The following is a 23,568-nucleotide window of genomic DNA, read 5'->3' as shown; positions in this document are numbered from 1 at the left end:
TCCACATCTCACCGTACATTGCAACAATTTGCAAATCAAGCTAAGACAGTCCATTACACAAACAGCACATTTTAATTAGACTCAGATAAATCTCAGCGCATAATTAACCATTCCCCAGTTGCGGAGAGACTCAAAAAAGTGTGCGTCAATAAATCACGATCATAGACAAGATAATTAATATTTGTCTAATTCATGAACACCACTGAACAAAATATGAAAGCAATCAGAGAAAATAATATATCTCCATGCATTTTAAGTATCTTCCATTTTGACAAACATACTTTTCTAATTGGCATTCATAGATTATTTTGCTCCTGTTTATAAATGAGCCCTCATGATAAAAACATATTCCAGACAGCATATCATTCAAATTGCAGTTTTGCATGGGGTGATGTTGGATTTATAACTAAGTTGTCAGCGAACTAAAAGTCTTGTGACTATGCAGTATTTTGTTGAGGTGGAATGACAAGAAGCTAAGCATCAACAGTAGTGACATGGCCAGTTATCTTCATACAGTGGGCAACCAGATAAACTAATTAGTGATTGTTGGTATTCTGGTAGTGGAAATGTTCTCAGAGTACATGGCAAATCAGTTGACTGATTGATCATATAAGTTGGAAACAAAGTTCTTGTCCTCAGCATTATTACATGGCATACCTTGACAGAAGGGGGTCATAGAGAAGTATATAAAACAAGTAGACCAAGAGAGGAGAGGAAAAAAGATGAAGGATGAAGGAACAAAGCAGTGAATAATGATATTTCTGTGGAAGGCAGCTACATACAGCTTGCTTGAAATAAGGTTGTTAAGATAGTCAGAGATGGGCATCTGAGGAATGAGCATGGATGTAATGTCATGAATGTAGGTCAAATAAGTGACCTTTAAATGGAGTTTGTACTGGAAAATCTAGAGTGGATCACAATGGAGTATATTTGAGGGGGAAAAATGTAGTTGCTAGTGTAAAATCCAGAGAAAAGTTGAAGGACTGATCAAGGTGGCTGTTTATATTGCCAGTGGAAAATGGAATATATGGAGTGTAGAGAGAGCGAGAAAGATTTGGGTTGTTGGAACTGCAGTCAAAAAAAGCACAAGAGACAGATGTCTGGGTAGTTGAGGGGGTATTTACACAGTTCTTGCCATGTAAAAAGTCCATCAGTTAATCATCCACACAACATTAGTGTTTTAAGGTCCATGCAATCAGCAGAAATGTATAATCTTAAATATAGGAAGGATTCTACCAGCTGCCATACTTCTATAAATGTGGGAGGTAGAGATTTACCATGCTGGGGTCAGCACATTCATTTTGGGGCTAGAGTTTTATTATTATTATACTATTATTTGTTATCAAGTGTCTTCAGGCTCTTTCATTTTCATCTTCTGCCATTAAATCATTGCCTGCTGTCAATAACTGCAAAACAGGTTAATAGACTGCACATAAACACTTAAATAACTAAAAAAAAAAAAACACAATAGTGCAGGATTGTCTTTTAAAACAGAGCCCAGCCAAGTGTTCCTTGCACCTAGCTGCTTATGCTTTATTAAATATGGTGCAAGGTGCAGAGTACAGTAGCATGAATGCGCATGCAATCTTTACTGCATTGCGGATAACAAAAGAAACAGTTTGTGTCCGTCTTTGTGGTGTATATTAAAGTTAATTTAAGATACATTTCACAGGGAACTACCTATTTAATAGCTGCAAAAGATTCCACAAGCCACCCCGGGTGAATTGTTTAATAAACTCGAGCAAACTTCAGTGTTGTTGACATGCATGTGCCAAAGACAATTGACGATAAGTACTCCTGGATAATCTCTTCATTTAAAATGTCTTTCAGTTGTTTAGAAAGTAAGCGGCATCGCTGTGAAGCAGTAAGCAATAATACGCCTAGCCCTTGTGTATTTTTCCCTTTAGCAATAATCCAAGAGTTTCATCATGTTCGCTCTCCAATTTCCTTAACTTATTAAGAATTAAAATTGCTCCTTAGATCATTAGTCTTGAGACTTTGTGGGATTTAGGAGAACTTGCATCAATTAACTTGATTGTCTTTGACTTTGAACTTTCTTTTTGCACGCTGGGTGTGACAAGCAAGAGGCTGTAATTGAATGTTTGCACTGCCGCGCCACAGGCTACTCGATTTTTCACGGTGGGATGCTTGAACATTGCTTAGTTCCATGCAAAGTGTTCTTAACCCTCTCTTCTCTCTCTTTTTTAGGCTATATAATTAGAAGCTGCAAATTGCTTACTTAGACTTCAAGGTGCAATTTATTCTCATAAAGTTTTCATTCCTTATGTTGGTATAAAAATTTAAAAAGATAGTTTTCCGACACTTCCTTTGCTTTTAAAGGACTCCCAGCGCTTGCGTCTGTTTCAGCTTCTTTATTGGATCTCCTTAACGGTTATTATTTAAATGTTAAGCAGGTGGCAGAAGGCAGATGTGCCCCGGAGGAGTATTAATGCAAATGCTTCCTCTAGAAAGAAAGAGAAAAGTAGTGTTACCGAACACACGCTAACCTTATGCCCTAATGCATCACATTTAAAGCCAAGTTCTTTTAAAAAAACAATACATGAAATTCATTTATGCAGAGAAATATGTAGCCGGTCCTTCAAAATGTCAGCCTGTGACTCCACCTAAGGGGTTAAAATAGCATCACCTCCACCTCTTCAGTAAAGGTGGATAGAATTATTGGATCTACCAGATAAGGTGTAATAAATGGCATTCTGAGTAATTGGGTATTGCCAGGATTCTTTATTTTATTTGTAATCTTAAGGAATGCATCTCCAGTGAAACTGTGAGCAAGCCACTCTAGAGAGATTTTCAATTTAGATTTCTATTGTACTTTAGTAGTGCCTAGCTTTAAAAGGCTGCAAAGAAAATCCTTGGCAGGATTTACACACAGAGATTTCAGCTCAGACAGCTGTATATACTGCACATGTTTAAAAATGCCAGCTCCCCTAGCATGACAATTATATCTTCAATTAACTTTTAGAGAAATGTTAAATGAGAAGCTAACCTAAAAATTAACTTTACCTTACATTAGCCATGGAAGGCAATTTGCAGCTGGTCTGTGAGCGTATTCGTTTATATAAAGCTCTACTTAATTTTTGGGTTCTGCTTCACTAAAATCTGGAATTTAAACTGCAGTTCAGTTGGGCTCAACAACCTGGCATGGGTTAGAATTGCAGGCAGACCCTGATAGATCAGCTTTTACATTGTACAGAGAAGAAATAAAGTGCAGAACCTTTAAAATCCTTTTATCCATTCACAGATACCAGGCCAACAGAGCCCGTTGCTATTGCTTTAAACGTGTCAGCCATAAATGATAGAACTGGTATGTTTAGTTTGCAAATAGATCAGTGTTGCTTGTCCTTATGTACCAACTACGGCTGACAATTTGCTGCTGATAAATACTTAACACTCATAGACTAGCCATTGACTCTTGCCGTGCGAATAAATTCTCACTTACTGTCAGTCAATAAACCCTAAGAGATGTAATTAACGCAGCGGATTTTATTTGGTAGTTGGCTGCCAGGTAATGTGCAGATATATCTGTAGACATCATTTGTTAATCAGGGCTAAGGCTCTGGCAGGGGAGACTTGTTTGATTCCAATGTGATTTGGCAACTGACAGACTTTCAAAAGCTATTACAGTATATCATGCAAAAAGAGAAAGATTTGAGCAGTGGGTTTTTTCATACAAAATATTCAAGTTCCTATATTTATATTTAAGGGAAAATCTTTTATATTATTGACTTAAGATGGCCAAACACGTTCAGATTTTATGGTGAACATTTGGATGTTGATTGTATGTTTTAATGCCACCATTTAACATCAACATTCCGATTTAAACTGTAGGATTAAAGTGGGAAAAATAGATGATGTTCATTTAATTGACAGACAGCAATTGTACGAAAGTTATGTCCCAGTGACACCTATGGATATCGCAATACATGCAAAGATATTATCATCTGACATAAAATGACAGATTGCCATGGGACAAAAATTGTTGTATTCGGAGCACAAACATGGTCCCAAAATTGTATGAAATGTATTTGCTTCTATGGCCAACTTTATTTGTTGATAGACTTTTTGGGGTTTAAATCCCTCTTTGTAGTCCAACATTTAATCAAGCCCCATCAAGTTCATAAGTGGGTTACAAATACATTAAAAAGTGAAAAGAGAGAGGGGAGGGAAGACTGAGGATTGGGTAAGTAGGAAAGTACATTAGATGTAAAGCTGAAGAAAGAAGGGGAGAGTGAAAATTACGTGAAAGGAGAATTGAGAGGACAAAAAGCGAAACAGAAGAGAGAAGGAGAGTGGAGATATGAAGAGAAAAGAGTTTGGAGAGGAATAGAAAAGGAATAGAGAGGAAAGAAGAGAAGGAAAGGGAGAAGAAAGAACAGTCTCAAAAGAAGAAAGGAACAGTCTCAAAAGAAAGTCAGAAAGTGAACTTAAAAGGACAGGAGATGGAGGGTGTGTATAAGAGTGGAAAGGTAAAGGAAGCAGAAGAAGACAAGAATCACTTGGATGGAATTGGAGTTCAGAGTTCAAGGCTTTGGCTACATCAAGTCCCTCAATACTGTGGTTCTGATTGCAGAGGGTGAATGGTGCAATGGTTGAATGGTCTCAATGCACTTGTACTGCCATGACACCCAAGCCCAGATTTGTGAGAAGGCCACAAAGGCCCTGAGTGATGGGAAGGGGAGTCAGTGGACCTAAAAGCACTTGCTATTTAAATGTATATATCTACTTGTATAAAGAATTTCAGTCATGTAATGGAACAACATAATAGCAGATTGCTCTTCATACTGGTTAAAACTGCATTGTCAAGGTCTGTTTTTTAGGACAAGTCTCACGGTCATGTTTTCAAACCTGCATCTATCTAGATTCTGTCTTTGTGCATCAACTTATATAATATATAATATAATATCTGTTTGGTACAGACAGCACACAGAAAAATCTGACATGTTGGTCCTCCTGTGGCAATAATGTTCAAGAATGTGTCACTCATTAAAGTTAAAAAAAAAAGAGAGAGAGTGAAAAGTAGATTATCATTAGGGCAATTCTGTTCCATAAACCTGCCAAGGTTACAATGATCCACTAAAGTCTTATAGTTCTGGACTGACAGTTTATTGGGATTGAGTGTGGAATAATTGGCAGCATGGGACTTGTGTCCATGCCTTTACTGTACTTGCATTTCTCAAAATATGACCAATACAGGAGCCATTGATTTAGGGGAGTGAGATGGAAATGTGCATCAGACAATTAAGTAAATGTAGTTCAGCCACTGAGTGAAAGCCAAAGTGAGCATAAGAAAAGTGTCAAGTGCAAAAGTTACAAAGCATAATGTATTATTATTATTCACAGTCCTTATCTGACTCGAGGAGTTGTAGCTGTTTTTGTAAAAACCATCTGCATTCTAGGTGAGACATTACTTCTAGAATTTGTATTTCTTTATGTATAAAATGAAGCAGGATATATGGGGCAGATTTACTAGGAGGGTGAAGTGTCCAAAACTAGCATCAATTCATCAGAAATCTGCAGGGACATCGGCAATTCACAGACGCAGATGACAATTCGATATCGAAACAGAGCAACACTAGCATTTGTACGCACTTTATTGCCAGCCGACTTATCGCTGTGGCAAATGGAAAGTGCACATATTACTCAACATTACCTATTTTGCCAGAGTTTCCTTCACCACCTTAGACCAGGAAATTGCTAAAATGAAGCTACATCTTCCTCAATCTTATGTCAGTGACATCATATCCTGTCTGCCGGAAATGCATTATAGTTTTAAAAACGCTGGCGACAATTCACCCTTTAGTGAATTTGCTTCCATGAGTTTAACATTTGAATGGAACAGTTTCCTGGAACAGGGGGGGTTATTTATCAAATATTATTTGACCAAAAAAAAATCAGATTTTTTCGGAATTTATTATACCCCGAGGCTGATAAAAGTCTGAATTTGAATTTCAATATCATGGTCCGCGCTGAGTTTAGGCCAAAAATAGTTTTTCTAGTTTTGGCAGGAAAATCTGACTTTTTGGGGGGAATTCTAAGGTTTGGTGGGAAAATCAGTTTTTTTTATTCAGATTTTTTGCCTGAACTGATTTTAGCTAGCTTTTTCTAAAAGGTCCAATTGGCAATTCGGAGTTAGGAAGAATTTTTTAATAGAAATAATGAGATAAATTCAGACTTTCATAAATAACCCCCTAAATGTACAGATAACTGTGTAAATACTGATTTCCTGATATTTTAGAAAAAAAAAATTTCTAAAGAAAGAAAATATAATTCTAAGCCACTTTGCAATACATATTCATTACGTGTTCTGTGGTTTTAAGCTATTTGTATATGTATTGCTATTAAAAGTAGCGTTTGTCTGTCCCTTTTTGAGCTCTGTCCTGATGGCTCAGACTGTTCATACAATGTAAGACAAGGCAGCTGATTATCAGATCTGTCTTTGCTTGGGAACTAAGACATTGCTTAAAAGTAACAACGCAAATGCTGCTTTCAATAGCAATTGTTTTAACAAATAACTTTAAAAGCACTGAAATACATTTTGAATACATGTAATATTAAAAAATTGCTTGGGATTATGTTTTTGTTTATTAGGCAATATTTTTGTTGGGGTTGACTTGACCTTTAAGATCTGTCAGTAGTTTACAGGAACCCCTGATTTATGGTAGGTTAGCAGGTAGGTAGCAAAAAGATTTGCTGTAGATCCCCTCTACATATGCAGGCTCATCACATACTTGCTCACAGTATTGAATGCATTATTTGCACACTGCTGGGATGAACAGGGTGACTGTTCCAGCCATAGAGAATCAGTGTCTAGTCCACACAGTGTGATGGGGCCACTGTACATGTGGGGAAGAAGCCGTCCCTTTCTTCTACTTAGAATTTAGATTGTAAAGTTGCACAAAGATTTCAGTCTCTCTCAGAAAAAAGTAAAATTATATGGAATTTGGCTGTGCAATGAAAAGGGTGGCTAACATGTAAGTTAATTTTTAGTATGTTATAGAATGCCCTATTCCTTGAAACTTTACAATTGGTCTTCATTGTTCATTTTTATAGTGTTTTAATTATTTGCCTTCTTCTTCTACATAAGGCACGTCACTGACCATAGTTTCCACAAACTATTCCTCTGTGAGGCTACAATGTTATTGTTATTGTTGTTTGCTTAAATTCCAAACTGGAGAGCTTTCAGCTAAATAACTGAAAAACCACAAACAATAAAATATGAAAACCAATTGTCTCAGAACATCATGAACAACATGTCTATGTCATATACAAAGTTTATTTAATGGTGAACAACCATATCTAGGGCGGGTTATTTGTTAAAGTTCAAATGCCAAAAACTCGAGTTTTCTGGTGGAAAATCGGAATAATTGGTACAATTAGAATTTTCATAAGATTTTCACGATTTTTTCGAGTTTTTTTCCCCACACTAGATTTTTTTGGGAAAATGTATTGATAAATAAGGAGAAATAACCCAGACCTAAAACACTGGTACAACTTTAAATAGGGCTACAATATTTTTAAACCTTTTTATTTATATTTGAGCCTGGGGTCAGTGCTGGAATACTTTAAAGTGCTGATTTAGCTAAACAGGTTTTGCCAGATCAGTTATAGTGAACTAAGAAAAACACAGGAATGGCTCAAGCTATACTGTAAAACAGTTTGAATGAAGATACTAAAGTCCTTAAAACGAATATGTGAAATGAAAATGTAATGTCTATTAGTGTCCTGTTTCACTTTGCGAAAAATTTGCAAACGGCGAAAAATTTGCAAAGAACATTGAAGTCAATGGGCATCAAAATAATTTAGACGTGTGACAAATGACACGTCAATTTTATACGCGCGACTTTTTTGTCCAAACGCATTAAAGTCAATGGGCGTCCGAATAATTTTGACGCACAACAATTTTTATGCGTGCCAATTTATTTATTTTTTTGGAGCTTATTTTTCACCGTGAATTTTCACCACAGTTTTGCAAATTTATTCGCTGGTGGCAAAACGCAGAAATTCACTGCAAATCCATGCCTGGTGAATTTATTCACCCATCATTCCTTCTTTTTCCTAATTATAGAGAGGCTTGCTTAAATATAACATAGTAACATAGGTTGAAAAAAGATACACGTCCATCAAGTTCAACCGATTAATTCCTTTATAACAACTGTACATAAACATCCAGCACAAACAAATGCATACAGTGAATAAAAAGAATGGTTTATACAGGAAATATTTATATTCATATGAGTGCTCAGGGATGTCAATTGTATCACATGACTCATTGCTGCTCATTTATCAACACTGGGCAAATTTGTCCGTGGGCAATAACCCATAGCAACCAATCCGTAATTGGATTTTTCAGCTTCAGGTAGAACAATGAATGCAACACTTTTATTGGTTGCCGTGGGTTACTGCCCATAGGCAAATGTGCCCTGTGTTGATAGATGATCCAAATTTAAAACTTGAAAAATAATAAAGATACATTTATGTGTTTCAAGACCCATATGAAAGTATTCAGGCTGCTGCCTTGTTCCTTTATGGCTATGAAAGTCCTTGGTGACTTCTATTCCTTATATAAATGTACAGTAGAGCATCTGCATGTGTTATTCCACAAAGCAATCGTATTTAATATTATAGTTCAGAAAGCAATAATCTTTGTTCTGTTCAGCAATAAAAACCCTACAAATTTTGAACTCCATTTTATCTCCTTATTGGCTAAGGTTAATGTTCTTTTTAATATAACTTTGATAAACTGCTGCACATTTATTATGCTACTTCTGAAAAAAAAAACAGTCCAGCTGTATACAAGAAAAACATTACATTTATGTGTTAAGCTTCAGGTTAAGTTCAATTCCATAGATAATGTAAGTATAAATTATGCTTTTGGCACACAAATGTACACTACACAGCATGTCAAGAAGAAATTGCGTGGCTGCATTTTCCAGATCCATCAATAAATTCTTCTCCATCTTTTGGCTTTCGTCCTCTGTAGGCATCTACCTTAGTTTGACCAAAAAAGTGCCAGTCATTGCCCCAATATTTGCCAGAATGGATGTAGATTGGACATATGTCCATACATATAATATTTTATACAATTTGCTACATGTGATTTGATTAAAAAAAGTCACACACTGAGCATGATGTCGGGACTCATGTGCATGCCCAGATACACACATGGATAGTCACAAGTGATGCATTCAGGAAGAGCCGAACTTGGAATCCAGTTCCAGTCGTCGGTTATGACAAATAAAAAGACATGCATTATTCAGTGGTAGGGTTGATTTGATTGACCTAGCTATGTTTATAATTAGTCTGTCAATAGTTTTGAAACTTTATTACAGAAGAGGTCACTGTATTAATTAAAACGAACATCTAGAGAATATGTATATGGATAGAAATCTTGCTTAAAGAGATAAATTGGATATTTCTCAGTAGAATGACATTTGACAGGTGGGTCATTTGCACATTGTAAACACCATGGCTTTGTCTTTGCACCATGTATAAACTGAACAAAATAATATGTAAAGCAAGCTCAGAGTAACATATTTATTCTGATTTGGAAACAGGCACATTTGTTACTGGAGAGTTCAATGACAGTTAGGGGTAGATTTATCAAGGGTCGAATATTGAAGTACAAAATACTTTGAAATTCGACCATCGAATTGAAAAGCTTCGAATATCAAATTCTACGTTTTTTCACCGAATTTGGCAATCCTACGATCGAAAAAAAATTGTTCGATCGATTTTAGCGTACGATCGAAGGATTTTATTCGATGTGTCCACTTAGAAAAAGTTTGTAGAAGGTCCCCATAGGCTAACATAGCAATTCGGCAGATTTAATTTGCCAAAGTATTGAAGTCAAAGTTTTTTTAAAGAGACCGTAATTCGATTATCGAATGGTCTAATATTCAAATGATTTTTATTTCGAATCGAAGTCGAAGTAAATTCGAAGTTGTAGTATCCTATTCGATGGTGGAAGTATCCAAAAAAATGACTTCCTAATTCAAACTTTTTGTACTTCGAAAATTCACACGAACCTTAGTAAATCTGCCCCTAAATCTTTTTAAAGGGGGAAAATAAAAATTTAATTTAATCTTCCTCATACTGAAGTAAGAAACTTTCTAAATATAATCAATTAATAATTCTGGATTGTTTCTGAAATAATCAAGTTTATATTCACTATTCATCCCTTAGCATCTGTTTTTCTTCATTCATGTAGCAGTTGGGTGCTTATAGGGGGGCTCCCTTTCCTAGCAGATGAATTAGAGCTCACTCAAATAACTGATTCCAGTACAAACAAAATCTAACAAAATAACTGCCTTCTGCACAAATTCTGCATGTAGAGAGACAGGATTTCTGGTGATTTTTAATAGAGTGAGCTCTAATACATCTTCTAGGCAAAAGGAGCTCCCCTATAAGATATATTAAATCATTCTACAGAGTTAGAGAAACCATGCAGAAATGTATCTTTCATTTGAATTACACACAAATGTAGCTGTATATGCATAAAGCTTTTAGAGTATGTGAGCAAGAATAGGCAGTCCACCTAAAAAGAGTGAAATACTGTAGAATTTCTGTCACCCTTAGTATACATGGCTGTTTAAGGTGGTGTCCACATATCAAATAATACAGCTGGTTTTCAAAATATTTTTGCTTTTTAGATGTTGTTTGAGTAGATGTTCTTCTTATATAAGCTTAATTCATATTAAAATAAAGTGCACTGACGATATTCCTCTCAACACAAAGCATATTTTTATTCATTTTATAGGCTGTTAGTATGCTAAGGTAGTGTTGTTGTAATTCAGTGCAGACAGTAATGAGCTAGCTGGGTTTTAATTAATCTTCTGCTTTTTATTTTAATGTGACTTAACAAGTCGAAATAGAACCAACTGTTTCTAGCTCTCTTTTTGCTGTTAGTATTAAAGAACCATTTATACCTGAAAATGATTAGCATGCATGTGCATCTCAATATAATATACTGTAGAATGACATACTAAGAGCTCTAAAGGTTAATGAAGGAACTAGGAAACATTTAAGCAAAGTTCATGTGAACAAGTCAGCAGGTCCTGATGAAATATACCCTAGAATATTGACATCTTAGTTAAGTTTTAGCCAGGCCAGCGATTTTATCAGCCTTCTTTTGATTTGATACCTATAGATTGGTGGAAAGCTGATGGAATTCAAATGTTTCAAAAAGGGATTGCGATCCCAACCTGGTAATTATAGGCCTGTAAGACTGATATCTGAAGTCTTCAACTTAGTTAAAGGTTTGGTAAGAGATCACATTTAAGTTTAAGCTGTAAAGAAGAGCCATCAGCATGGTTATATGGAGGAGAGATCATGTCAAACACAAGTAACAGCTTTTCATGATCAGGTTAGTAAGAAGTGGGACAGTCCGGGTTGCAGCAAATGGGATCTACTTGGATTTTGCCAAAGCTTTGATACCATACATCATAAATGTTTAGTTTCGGTAATGCTGTCTGTGCATGGATTCAAAAAACGATTGTGTATAGACAGTTGTCAAGGGTGCATTGTCTAATTGGGTTTTCAAGGGTCCACTTTTTTGTCCATTAACGATTTAGGGGAGCCAGTGTATTCATTTTTTGTCCAATGACACAAAACTTTGAAGGACAAATATACTATTCATTCCTCTCTATTCATCCCTATGGTAGTTTTAGAGGCATACTGTATTTATCAAATGGTGGCCTTTATATTTTACTCATACAACTATAAAATCAATAGAGGGTGGCAGAATATTCCTGCACTAAACCCCAATTTCACACTTTGATAATCTTCCCTAAATTCCCTAATCTGACTAAATTAATCAAATCCTTGATGGAGAAGGACCTAGCCGTACTCAGGCCATTTTTACTATATAGGCTACCCAAACAATTCTGCTAGAGTGGCAACTTTAGGGGGTGGCAATCAGTTTCTATATGGTAAATAAAAAAGCACAAAAAAAAATCTCAGACCCCCACCAGATGCTTGTAAATAAATATGGTGGTGGAGCTAGGTGTTGTGGTATCAGGCTCTTCTGTGATTGGCCCTTGCACAGAAGAGCAAGACTGTCCAAGAGAAGGAGGCTGGCTGAGGTCCAGTCTCTAGTGTAACACCTGATCTTAATATATACAATTGGGAATACTTGTCGATAAAAACCTCAGATCCACCTTCACAATGACAAGAAGAAATGAGGTCCTGTTTTACAGTGTAAATAGGGTTTTATACAGTAAGAGCTGTGAAGTTGCAGAAATCTGTCCCTGAATCAGTTGTATTGGCAGATACAGGAGGAGTTGGATGACTTTTTAGCTGGTGAGAAAATAAGAAATTACTAATATGAACTCTTAGTACAGTGTAATCTAAGGACTGATCTGATCTGATTTTGGAGTCAGGCAGTTTTAGAGGTTGAATTTGATAAACATGTGTCAGTAAGCATCAACTACTATATATATCATTATGTTGCACATGATATTCTTATTATATCACCCTTATGTGCATTGTTTGTTTACTGAATACTAAATAGGAAGTTATACCTATATTTGTATTAATACGATAATCATTTTTCTTTCATTGATCTCAGGTATTACCGTGGATGGGCATGGCTTTGTATACTTTGTTGATGGCACCATGATTCGAAAAATTGATGACAGAGGTGTGATCTCAACGATAATAGGTCACAATGGGCTCACATCAACTCAGCCACTGAGCTGTGATTCAGGAATGGACATCAGCCGGGTAAGCAGCAGTCATTTCGGATCGTGCAAACATTATTTTGCTTTGTTACAAAAAAGTTCTCTTTCCGTATTCAGTTAAATAGTTGATTGTATAGACATACAACCTAAACCTCAGCTGTAGGAGCTACAAATAGGAAGAAAAGTCATTAGCTACTTCTTGCAATATGGCCCATTTGCGACTGAACTACAATTTACAAGCAAATTAGCTGCGCATGCTGAAGGGACTTATGGTATTTACTAATTATTTACCATCTCCCGCTGATAAACAGCTTGACTGTGAGCTAGAAGTTGCCTTGTAATTCTGAATTCACTCTATTTGCTTTTGAAACGAGAAGGATGAAAAAAGAAGCAACCTACGGCGCTAATGTAAATGTATTGCTGCAATTTTTTCAACTTATTTACATTTTATAAGAGAAGCCATTATATGTGGTTAGCTTACAATCCCTGTTTTGTTTTGCAAGATATTCCACTTGCTATTTACAGTTATTTATTTACTGCTAAGTCTTTCTAAATGAATGGTAGCAGCTCCATGTGTTATTTATGCCTTAATATTTTATATTATTAGAAGTTGCTTGATTAATGTATCCAGCAAAAGCACAGAAGTTAAATTAGCACACATAATGTGTGCCAGGTGGCCAATTTCTACCCACAAACCCATGTGTTTGCCTTCAGAAAAGGAAACATTTTACTAAGACCCGCTTGATTCACGCAGGATGTATTCTTATTTCAGTTTCACCAATGATCATCAAAATAACATAAAGGTCGTCGGTCATTTTGTATGATAATCACCACCTAATCTGGATCTGAATAGACCTGTTAGGCCAATTACATTCTTCAACATACTGGCAAGTGATCTGTCAATCCAACTACCAGGCCAAATCAGCAGACCTCCCTGAATGCACCATGTTTTATAACTCACACATCATTTGTGCTCCATATGTAATAGTGAGTAATAGAGAACACTTGACTGGGGCACTGTCAACCTTGGCCAACTCCACATATAAATACCCTGTTCCCTGCCACATACCTTTTAAAGTTACCAGAAGCCCTGCTTTCTTATAATTTACCAAACGAAAGACTGCAACATAATTTATTAAATTAACAAACCAAAGTAACCATTGTGCACAATTGGACAATAATCATCACAATTAGTAAACTTTTTTTCATCGAATCACCCAAACCCACTTCTGACAACTAATAAGGGATCTAGTTGATATATACTCACCTTACAGAACTCAATGGCTAATCCTCAAGGTAAAGCTCACCCCCTGCCAAGAAAATCTAACCTAGTCCCCATCACCTCATCTGAAGGGATGTGAGGCCAGGAGCTGTTCCAAAACCCAATTGTGCTGCCCCACTTCTTGCAATGGACCCAAAGCTATATCTACCAGTTCCACCTAGGGTTGCCAACATTGGCATATACATTACAGGGCAGGATTGAGGCAGGCCCATGATGTAAGGGGTATGACCATGCCAGAGTTGAGCAGGGAGAGGTAGAGAAGGAAAAGGTAGAGAAGGAAGAGGTAGATCATAGGTATTCCAGGGAGGGAGGGTTAGTTAGTACAAACTACCAGTTAGGCTAGTGAAATGTTAGCCAAGTGACTCCCCCCCCCCCCAACAATATCTAGCACCAGTTACCTTTTCTAACCCTTGGATTGGTTGATTCCTAAACCTGTCAGGTCCATCTCTGCTCCACAAGTTCCCTTCTTATTTGCTTATTTTTTTGCAGTTGTTTTATATAACAAATAACACTAAGAATGTCTATCAGTGCTGCCAATACCTTCAGTGTTCCTGGGGTTGCCACAGATAAAATACTGTCAATTTACTTTTCACCTTGTAGAATGGCCCTTGTGTTTGCACTGGAGAATAAAAGCTTTAAGCCTTCCCTTCAGGCTGCAAAGCATAGAGAAATAAGGGGACTGATAGGAGCACTAACATGAACAACCACAAGTTTATTCTGACAAATTAATGCTCCTTACAGTTTGCTTGTTTTTGTTTGTTTGGTGAGTGGGCAGCTCCAGAGGAAAGGTGCAAACAACTATAACACAGCACACAGATACCATACACATATGTCAAGTAAATAGTAGAATAGAAGAGCAATAATTATGGATGCTTAGGGATATGAGGAAAAGGGCATTTTGACCACCTCTGTTATCATGGCCAAATACAGCAGTGGTCAAAGCACACCATCTGCCTGTTACCACTTCCCATAGAGAACTATAGGAAATGTGCTGCAATGACAGGAGGACCTCAGTCTAGGAACAGTGTGAGCTGGAGCTGAACTCAGCCTGTCACTGCTACTTGTGCTTAAGGCAGAGCATTTCCATTAGTTCATTATGGGGAGTGGGAAAGGAGGATTGGGGCATTCTGTCCACGACAATTTTCAGTCTGATTACAGCTGTCATCATGCAAGAATCATTCTGTAGGATAATAAAGTGTTACATTCTGGTGGTGCCAAGTTAAACTGCAGTTAACATTAGAATTTACATTTTATATGATGTAGAAAGCCATCTAAATCTCTAAAATGGTCCCATTGTGCCCCCTAGCTCAGCTCAACTCAGCTCAAATGAATTTGTGACTCCCGTATTGCTCTCTCTGCAGTCACCTACAGAAAGAGTTGACCCCATCTATGCACTCACTCTATGGGTATAATTCTTAAGTCCCCTTCTGTAAAAAGCAGTGTTGACGTGTATCAGGGATCTGTTTTAATTAACTGAGCCAAACAATATGGCATAATTAATTTTATGGGGCAAATTCACTAACCTCCAAAAATTCGGCAACGACAGCTTCACTCACAATGCAACACTTCGCCAGGCGTAGATTCGCCAGGACAATATTAATTCACTAAAATCCGAAGTTGCACTAGCGTTACTGCGCCAAGCGAAGAGAAGTTGCGCTAGCGTTGCTTAGTTTGCATACGGTGGGAAGTTAAAGTTGAATGGACGTATATGTTGCAGCAAATACATTACACTACACAAGCCCAGGGAACCTTAATAAAATAAAATAGAGTTGTTATATTGCCCTACACATGAGCCCACTGTATAGTTTATGTGCCATATGTTTGGAAATGTAGGGGGGAAGCCGGTTACCCTAAAAAAAAGAGGTGCAAGAGGTAACGTTCAGTAAATTCCGCATCTTAAGGAATTTGCGTAGTTACGTCCATTTGCCAGAGCGCAAATTCACAGGAGTTAGGGAGCGGAGTCTATCTCCTTCACTAGTGAAGTTACGACATCGACCATTAGTAAATTGGCGAAGTACCGAAATGACATCACGCTGGCGAATTTTCAGTCACTTCGCCCTTTAGTAAATTTAGTAAATGTGCACTGCAATTACATTGCATTGCATTACAAATCTTACTTTTACATGTGGTTATAATATCCACTTTTACATGTGGATATTATCACTTTATTGTAATATTCTAGCACAAGTCATAGTTCCAATCCAGGCTCCATACTTCTCTGAAAAATGCTCCACAGTTGCTCAGTTTTAGATAACCTTGAAAGGATGGAATAAATGGTTACAGAACGATTTCTTTCGTTATACAATATGTCACAGATCACAGTTTCTAGATGACCAGGAAACTGGAGATTTATGTTATATTCTCTTTTTGGCGCTTCGCATCTTTTATTATAGAACACTATTCTTTCTTTTGAAAAGTACAAAAGAATATCCTCTAAAATAATTTTAATGACCCGTGGCATGGGAATACTGTGAAAAAAGAAGTAAAATGTTTCCAACAAAATGCTGGAGTCTGGAAACATTCTCTCTTGGCATAGATTAGTCTGTTGTCCAGTGATGAGCAGATAGATAATACAGAGTGCAATCTATTGAAATAACTTAGTCCAATATTACATCTGAAGTCTACACAAGATCTTGCCTGTTATATAGAGATGTTGATACTATATTATATCATAGGCCAATGATCCCCAACTAGTGGCTCATGAGCAATATTTTGCTCACCAACCCCTTGTATGTTGCTCCCAGTGGCCTCATAGCAGGTGCTTCTTTTTGAATTCCAGGTTTGGAGGCAAGTTTTAAGGTGGCCATACACGGGCCGATAAAAGCTGCCGACAGACGGAGTCAGCAGCTTATTGGCCCTTGTATGGGGGCCCCCCGACAGGCTTCCCCGATCGAGATCTGGCCGACTTTCGGCCAGATCTCGTCGTCGGATCGTGGCCGTCGGATCTGTTCGTTGATGCAGTCCCGCAATCCGACCGCCCGTTCCCTAGGGCCCACGATTGGATCAGCCCGATATTGCCCACCTCAAGGTGGGCATATCTGAGAGAGATCCGCTCATTTGGCGACATCGCCAAACGAGCGGATCTCTCCGTGTATGGACACCTTGAGTTGCATAAAAAACAGGTGGGCTGCCAAACAGAGCCTCCTGTAGGCTTCCAGTCCACATAGGGGCTATCAAATAGCCAATCACAGCCATTATTTGGCACTTCCCATGGACTTGTTTCGTAGTTTTGCTTCTCCCCAACTCTTTTTACATTGTATGTGACTCAAGGGTAAAAAAGGTTGGGGACCCCTGGTATAGGCCAAAAGTATTCTTAGGGTCAAAATCTGGTCTTTCAAAAGGTTACTATAGCTCATGATCTCGCCATGCTCATCAAGTCTCACAGTTGAAAAGTAAATATTGTTCTTGTTTATACTGTAGCTATTCATCATGGTGTAGATAACTTTTAAGTGGCAAATAATCACTCTGGTATAGTTCACAATGTGACAGTAAAGTGTTCACTTACAATGAGTGCAAAATTAAAATGCAGTTAAAAAAAGTGCAAATGACTGCACTCTGGCCTATCAGGTCGGAGACTCAGTGCACAGCATGCTTAGGTACAAGGAAGTCCTGTCTTGAGAAGATGTTAAGAACAGTGCTCCCTTTGAACTTTGTGTCTATAAGTTTCATTTTAAGCAATCCCTAAAAGTGTGTTTTTTGTTGAAAAATCTTCCCTTAACCCAGCAGTACCTCCCATCATACTTGGCATCCTGTAGCCAGAAGGCAATGCCTCTGGGCCGGGGGCAATAGGATGTCCCAGTCTAATTATTCATTGTGTTACCCTCCGCCAGGTATAGTTCCTGAGGCAATTGGACATTTAGGGGAAATTGTAATAAAAAGTGCACTGTTTTTAAAGGCCCTGTAACCCATAGCAACCAATCATCAGGTAGTATTTACAAGACTGCTGTTTGAAATTGAAGATCTAATTGCTTGCTGTAGGTTTCTAGACCTGGAGCAAATGTTATTCCTTTTATTACATTCAACCATAAATTGGCCATAATCTAACACTGGGGAGGGGAGGGGGTTTAACATTTAACATTTTAACTCAACTAAAAATGCAGCAAAACAAGTCAATTTCTATTATATCTCCCGTCAAAATGGTGTGGATCTTTAGAGGTCCCCTAAGCGAGACCATTAATATTGTAGCGCGTTACCTATTCAGTGCAGGAGAATGGCCGTAAACAATTTACGATGGAAGAAATCAGCTTCTCTCTCCCCGATTGCATACAGCTCAGGAGAAAGGCAAACAATAAAAACTGAATTGAATGGATAAGTGATCCTTTAAATTAAAATGCAGAAAGTAGAGTTTAATTCTCCTCTTGCGCAGAAGCACTCTTATCACAAGAGATTTTAATAGAAACAAGGAGCAATCAAGCCTAACGGGAATTGGAGTGGACTTCTGTAAATTGTTTATGAGTTTTGGACCGTGCACAACAGACTGTTATTCAACATGAAATGCCAGAGGGCAATTTCATTTGATCAAGAAGAAAACAGACAAAATGTTCTATTCATATTCCGAACAACACGTTTCAGTTATTATTGGAATTTATTCATCTGCGCGTCCATGGGAGTCACAAAAGAAACGTCATTAGCAGATTTCTGCATTATTTGTATCTGATTTACTTTGTTCCTTAATAAAAGAGGCGGCTCCCATGCGACAATAAGAAGTCACAAAACAGAAACATTATAGAGAGAATTATCCTGTTTATAATAAGCAAAGACCTTTTTTTTTGCAAATTTGTGGGAGCTGCCCTAGTTAGGGACGAACACATCTGTCAATGGGCTTTTTTTGCTGTGTTTTTTGCTGGGATCTCTTTTTCACATTGACTTTTTCTGCACAAAATACATTGGAGTCTAAAGTAAATTTTTCACTGCCTTTATTATCCGTGCAGAATACATTGGACCTTTTGTCGATGAAATTTTACATGGCAATATGTTGCAGTGGTTTCACAAATATACTAGCTGGTGGCGAAATGTTGAATTTTGACTCAAATCCATACCTTGCAAAAAATTACACTAATTATTAACCATAATGCTTGTTTACATGAGACATTGGGGAGCATTCACTTAATGAGGCACAGTGAGCAAAATGCAATTTTGAGTGCAATCAGCATGTTTTTTTTTCCACAATGCAGTATTTTCCCCAGAATTACAGTATCATTGCTGATGCAAGCAGCTTTTTTCTTGACGCAATTGCACTGCGCCTTCTACAATCCCACTCACAAAAATGGACACAATTGCAAGTGTATCATCACAAACCGGACGCAATTGCGCCAAAGTCTACCTGGCATCATTTCTGGGGTTCGCCATGCAAGTGATGTCTTTACAGGTGCTGCACCTATTGAGTCTGGGTGCAAAGGGAACCCTGGAGCTACCACATCCTTTGTCAAGATGTGGCGGTAGCTCTAGTGTTCCCCTATGTCACCTGACTCAGAATGGAAGGCAGTAAGGATTACATTTTGATGAAAGTATCTTTAACGAAAGTGGTTTTAAAGGCAAAAGTGCAAGATGCTCACTGCGCTTGTGGACATACATGAGTCCTATTCTCCACAGATAGTAATTAAGTTAGATCCATCTATATGTGACTACTAGATGTTGCTATTCTTTGGAAGTCGTTGCAGTTGAAGAAAACATTTAGGGGCAAATTCACTAAGCAGCGAAAATGCGCTAGCGACGACTTCGCCAGGCGAATTTTCGCCAGGGCGCCGCTAATTCACTAAAATCCATAGTTGCGCTCAGTGAGGCGAACGGTAGCGAAGTAGCACAAGCGTTAATTCGTCAAGCAAAGCGAAGTTACGTTAGCGATGCCTAATTTGCATACGGCACCAAGTTAAAGTACAATGGACGTATATGTAGCAGCAAATACATTATACTACACAAGCCTGGGAAAGCTTCATAAAATAAAATAGAGTTGTTATATTGCCCTATACATGTGCCCATTGTATAGTTTAGGTGCCATATGTTAGGAAATGTAGGGGGGAAGGAGGGTACCCCCAAAAAAATTTACGATCTTTTTCAGCCTATCACCCTTAAAAAAGGAAAAACCGCCAGCGTTTTTTGGGACTTAGAAAAAATTTCAACTATTTTTGAAGCAATCCCTATCTACTCTATTGCACTTCGCCTGGTCTGAGGTGGCGAAGGCAAGTCTGGCGCAAGAGGTAACGTTCAGTAAAATGCGCAAGTTAGTGAATTAGCGTAGTTACGTCCCATTCGCCATAGCGCAACTTCGCCTGGCGTAAGGGTGCAAAGTAGCGATAGAGTAGGTCTACTTCGCTAGCGAATTTACGCCAGCGCCCGTTAGTAATTTGGCGAGGTTACGAAATGACGTCACACTGGCAAATTTGCACCAGCGTTAGTCACTTCGCCCTTTAGTGAATCTGCCCCTCAGTGTGTGTCTTCTTTCCTGTCTTGGGATCTTCTTTTTTTTCTCAAAGGTTCAGATTTTACTCTACTGTGCATGTGCACAGCCCAGACCAGCCAGCAGGGATTCCTGAGAAAATAGATGGCATTTCCATGGATAGGACAGTACCCTATGCCAGTAAGTTTTTGAGGGAATGCCATCCTTTGCATTTTCCTGCGAAAATCAGGAAACCACGAAAAATTTGTGAACAGCATTGAAGTCAATGGGTGTCAAAATGGTTTTGACGTGCATCAATTGTGATGCCCGCGACAATTGTTCTTCGTGTGCTTATTTTGGCCAAAGACAATGGGCATCCGAATTATTTTGATGCACGCCCAAATTTTTTCATCGTGGTGGATTTTTCCCGGCGAATTTTTGTGACAGTTTCGTAAGTTTATTCGCCGATGAGGAAACACAGAAATTTGCCACAAATTAGCGCCTGCTGAATTTATTCGCCCATCACTACTTCTAAGCCACAAGGTCATGTCCTTTCTGGCCCCTTTGAATTTAAGGATAATGAAATCGCCCGACAAAAAAAAAGCCCCTTTAACTAACCTCCATCTGCCCCCCACCATGCACAGTCTATTACATATAAAAGTGTCCCTATTTAATCTGAGATATAAATGTTATGCAGCACAGCGGAAGATCTTTTATTGTGCAATCTTGCATTACAAATGCATCTCTAGGGTTGCAGGGCTGCAGCTCCCATCACGCTTTAACCCAGGGGTGGATTCATTTTTACTTCAGCCCCACCAAAACCCCACCTACATTCCCTGGCACTCAGGGCTGGTTTTACATAATGAGCGCCCCTAGGCCTGTTGTTGTTTGTCGCCCCAGTCCATGTTAAATATCTTGAGCAAGATGGATGCCATTCAAACATATCTTAAAGCAAATATCTTGAGGCAAAACTTATTGTGAGTTAGCAAACATTATCCTCATATATACTGCTTAATTTGTAGGATAATAAATAATTATGAAGAGTCATACACATGAAAAGGGTGCATTGCCACTTTAAATGTGTCACTAATGTTTCTCTGCTATTATGTTCACAATAATGAATGCATTATACAAGAAGCAGAATATCTTTTGTTTGGGAAATGATTTTTTTCCCATTACTGAAATGGCTTTCTGTCCCTACAAAAACACTTCCAGTAAATCGAAATATCAGTATAAGCCAATAAGGTACTGTGACCCTCGTAAAAAGATTCTTAAACGGCCTAGACCTTATAATATCTAATTTTCCTGACTAGAGGCGAAAATTCATTAGAGTTTATAGCCAACGGTTACTTTTAAGAGGTTGTTAATGCATTATGATTCTAAATGATTTGACTGCAAAGGTCTCTTGGGAGTATTCATAGGATTTACCCAAGGAGATATGAACTTCTGCTCCGCATGTACAATGTACATAATATTTCTCCAGATCTTTCATTAGAAGGCATTGGGGGGGGGGGGTTACAGTGTCAGGCTTGTGTGATTGTTTCACAGCAAAGTGATAATTTCATCCAAAATGTTCTCGTTTTAAAATATTTTCACTGCTCAGCTTTCAGTTACTATGGGGAAAAGATCAGAGATCAAAATCATAGATCACAATAGAGAAACTCCACAGAAAAACCCACCCTCCTTTTTATTTATTCCTATAGGATTTTTAGAAGTCTAACTTTCACCATTTGGATTTAAGTGCAAAAAGGTGAGCAATCTGCAATGTTTTTGCACTTTGCACCCTGTCTAAATGAACTGCCACAGATATCTACATTTTATTTCAAAGCAAAGAGAGACGTGTGGCCACAGCAACGAGTGCAAGGCTGTATGTTCTTTATTGCTCTATATTCATTAAGAGACAGATTCACTATAGGGTGAAGTGGCTAACGCTAGTGACTTTTCACCAGTGTTGCCAATTCACTAACACTAACTCGTTAGCGAACAGGACCTTCGCTATTGTTCATTCACACTCTATCGCCAAGTGTCTTTCACTCTGGTGAATGATAGTTACTCTGCAAATTCACTAAAGTGTGGATTTTTTTTCGCCAGAGTTGACTTCATACCTCAGACCAGGCAAAGTGCTAAAAAGAAGCTAGATCTTCCTCAATCTTCTGTCACTTACCTATATACTCGTGTATAAGCCGAGTTTTTCAGCACCCAAAATGTGCTGAAAAATTCTACCTTAGCTTACTGTATACTCGAGTCAATACACTAAATGCTGCGAAACCGAAAGGCTGCACTTCAGGAGCTCCTGCTCTCTCACCCATATCCTGGTGGAAGTCCTATTCTCCGACGGCTTCAGTGCGTCATCAGATATCGCCGATGTCCTGTGTAGCCCGATGGGGCTTTCAGAAATGACGCTGTGGGTGTTGCCATGGCTACCATATGAGTCGATCCAACTTGCATTTCCTGGCGGATGATGCGGGCGCGCATAGTGTGTGAGCAGTCTTTTGGGCTGCGTTATGTTGGAAGGAGTTTCTCGCTACTGATTAAAGGGAGTCAATGTGAATGAGGGGGAATGGTTGAACCCAGCAGATGGTGCGGCTCCTCTAAAAAAAAACAGTAAGCATTGGGGTGGGCGGGGACATGAGGAGATAAAGTTGTGTTGGAAGAGACCAGCCAGCAGTGGACACGGGGGGGGCTCTGATACTGGGGAGTAAACTAGGACACATTTCAGTCCTCACAAGAGTCCGAGCAGGTGGAATTATCAATAAAAGTGCAGGGAGTGCGGGCGAGCAGCTGGACAGAATTTGACTTCAGTGCAGCGCTCGGGCTGTGGGAGGCTCTCATTCATTTCCCAGTGAAACCCGAGCTTAAGCCTCTGATCAGACTGCTGGAAGTTCCTATCAAACCTGCAAGTCTGCCACGAAATTGCCTGCTGTCTCATTCCCTTTCCCTTCAATGAAAAGGAATGTTCTGACTCCAGGAACTTGCATAAAGAAATACGTTATGTTGTGTAACAGTTTGCAGCCCTCCAGCTGTAGCTGAACTACTACTTCCATGCACCCCACCCCACCAACAGTGCATTTCTCACCCTAGGCTTATACCAGCTTTTCCCAGTTTTTGCAGTTAAAATTAGGTACCTTGGCTTATACTCGGGTCGGCTCATACTCGAGTATATACGGTACATCATATCCTGTGCTGTGAACATTGTCCTGTCATTGATGGGT

The 23,568-nt window shown here is 38.4% G+C and overlaps 1 protein-coding gene across 2 annotated transcripts in view; it reads left to right on the top strand.

Moving 5' to 3' along the window:
• LOC108698386 (teneurin-1) overlaps positions 1–23,568 on the top strand; it is a 405,073-nt gene that overhangs the window by 355,325 nt on the left and 26,180 nt on the right. For both annotated transcript variants that reach the window (XM_041572726.1, XM_041572725.1), the window contains one exon: positions 12,587–12,741. In XM_041572726.1, the coding sequence (XP_041428660.1) occupies positions 12,587–12,741 (155 nt within the window). The remainder of the gene's footprint in view (positions 1–12,586; positions 12,742–23,568) is intronic.

The sequence above is a fragment of the Xenopus laevis genome, chromosome 8L (genome assembly GCF_017654675.1).
Source record: "Xenopus laevis strain J_2021 chromosome 8L, Xenopus_laevis_v10.1, whole genome shotgun sequence".
Lineage (NCBI taxonomy): Eukaryota > Metazoa > Chordata > Amphibia > Anura > Pipidae > Xenopus > Xenopus laevis.
This window is presented reverse-complemented; position numbering and strand designations above follow the sequence as displayed.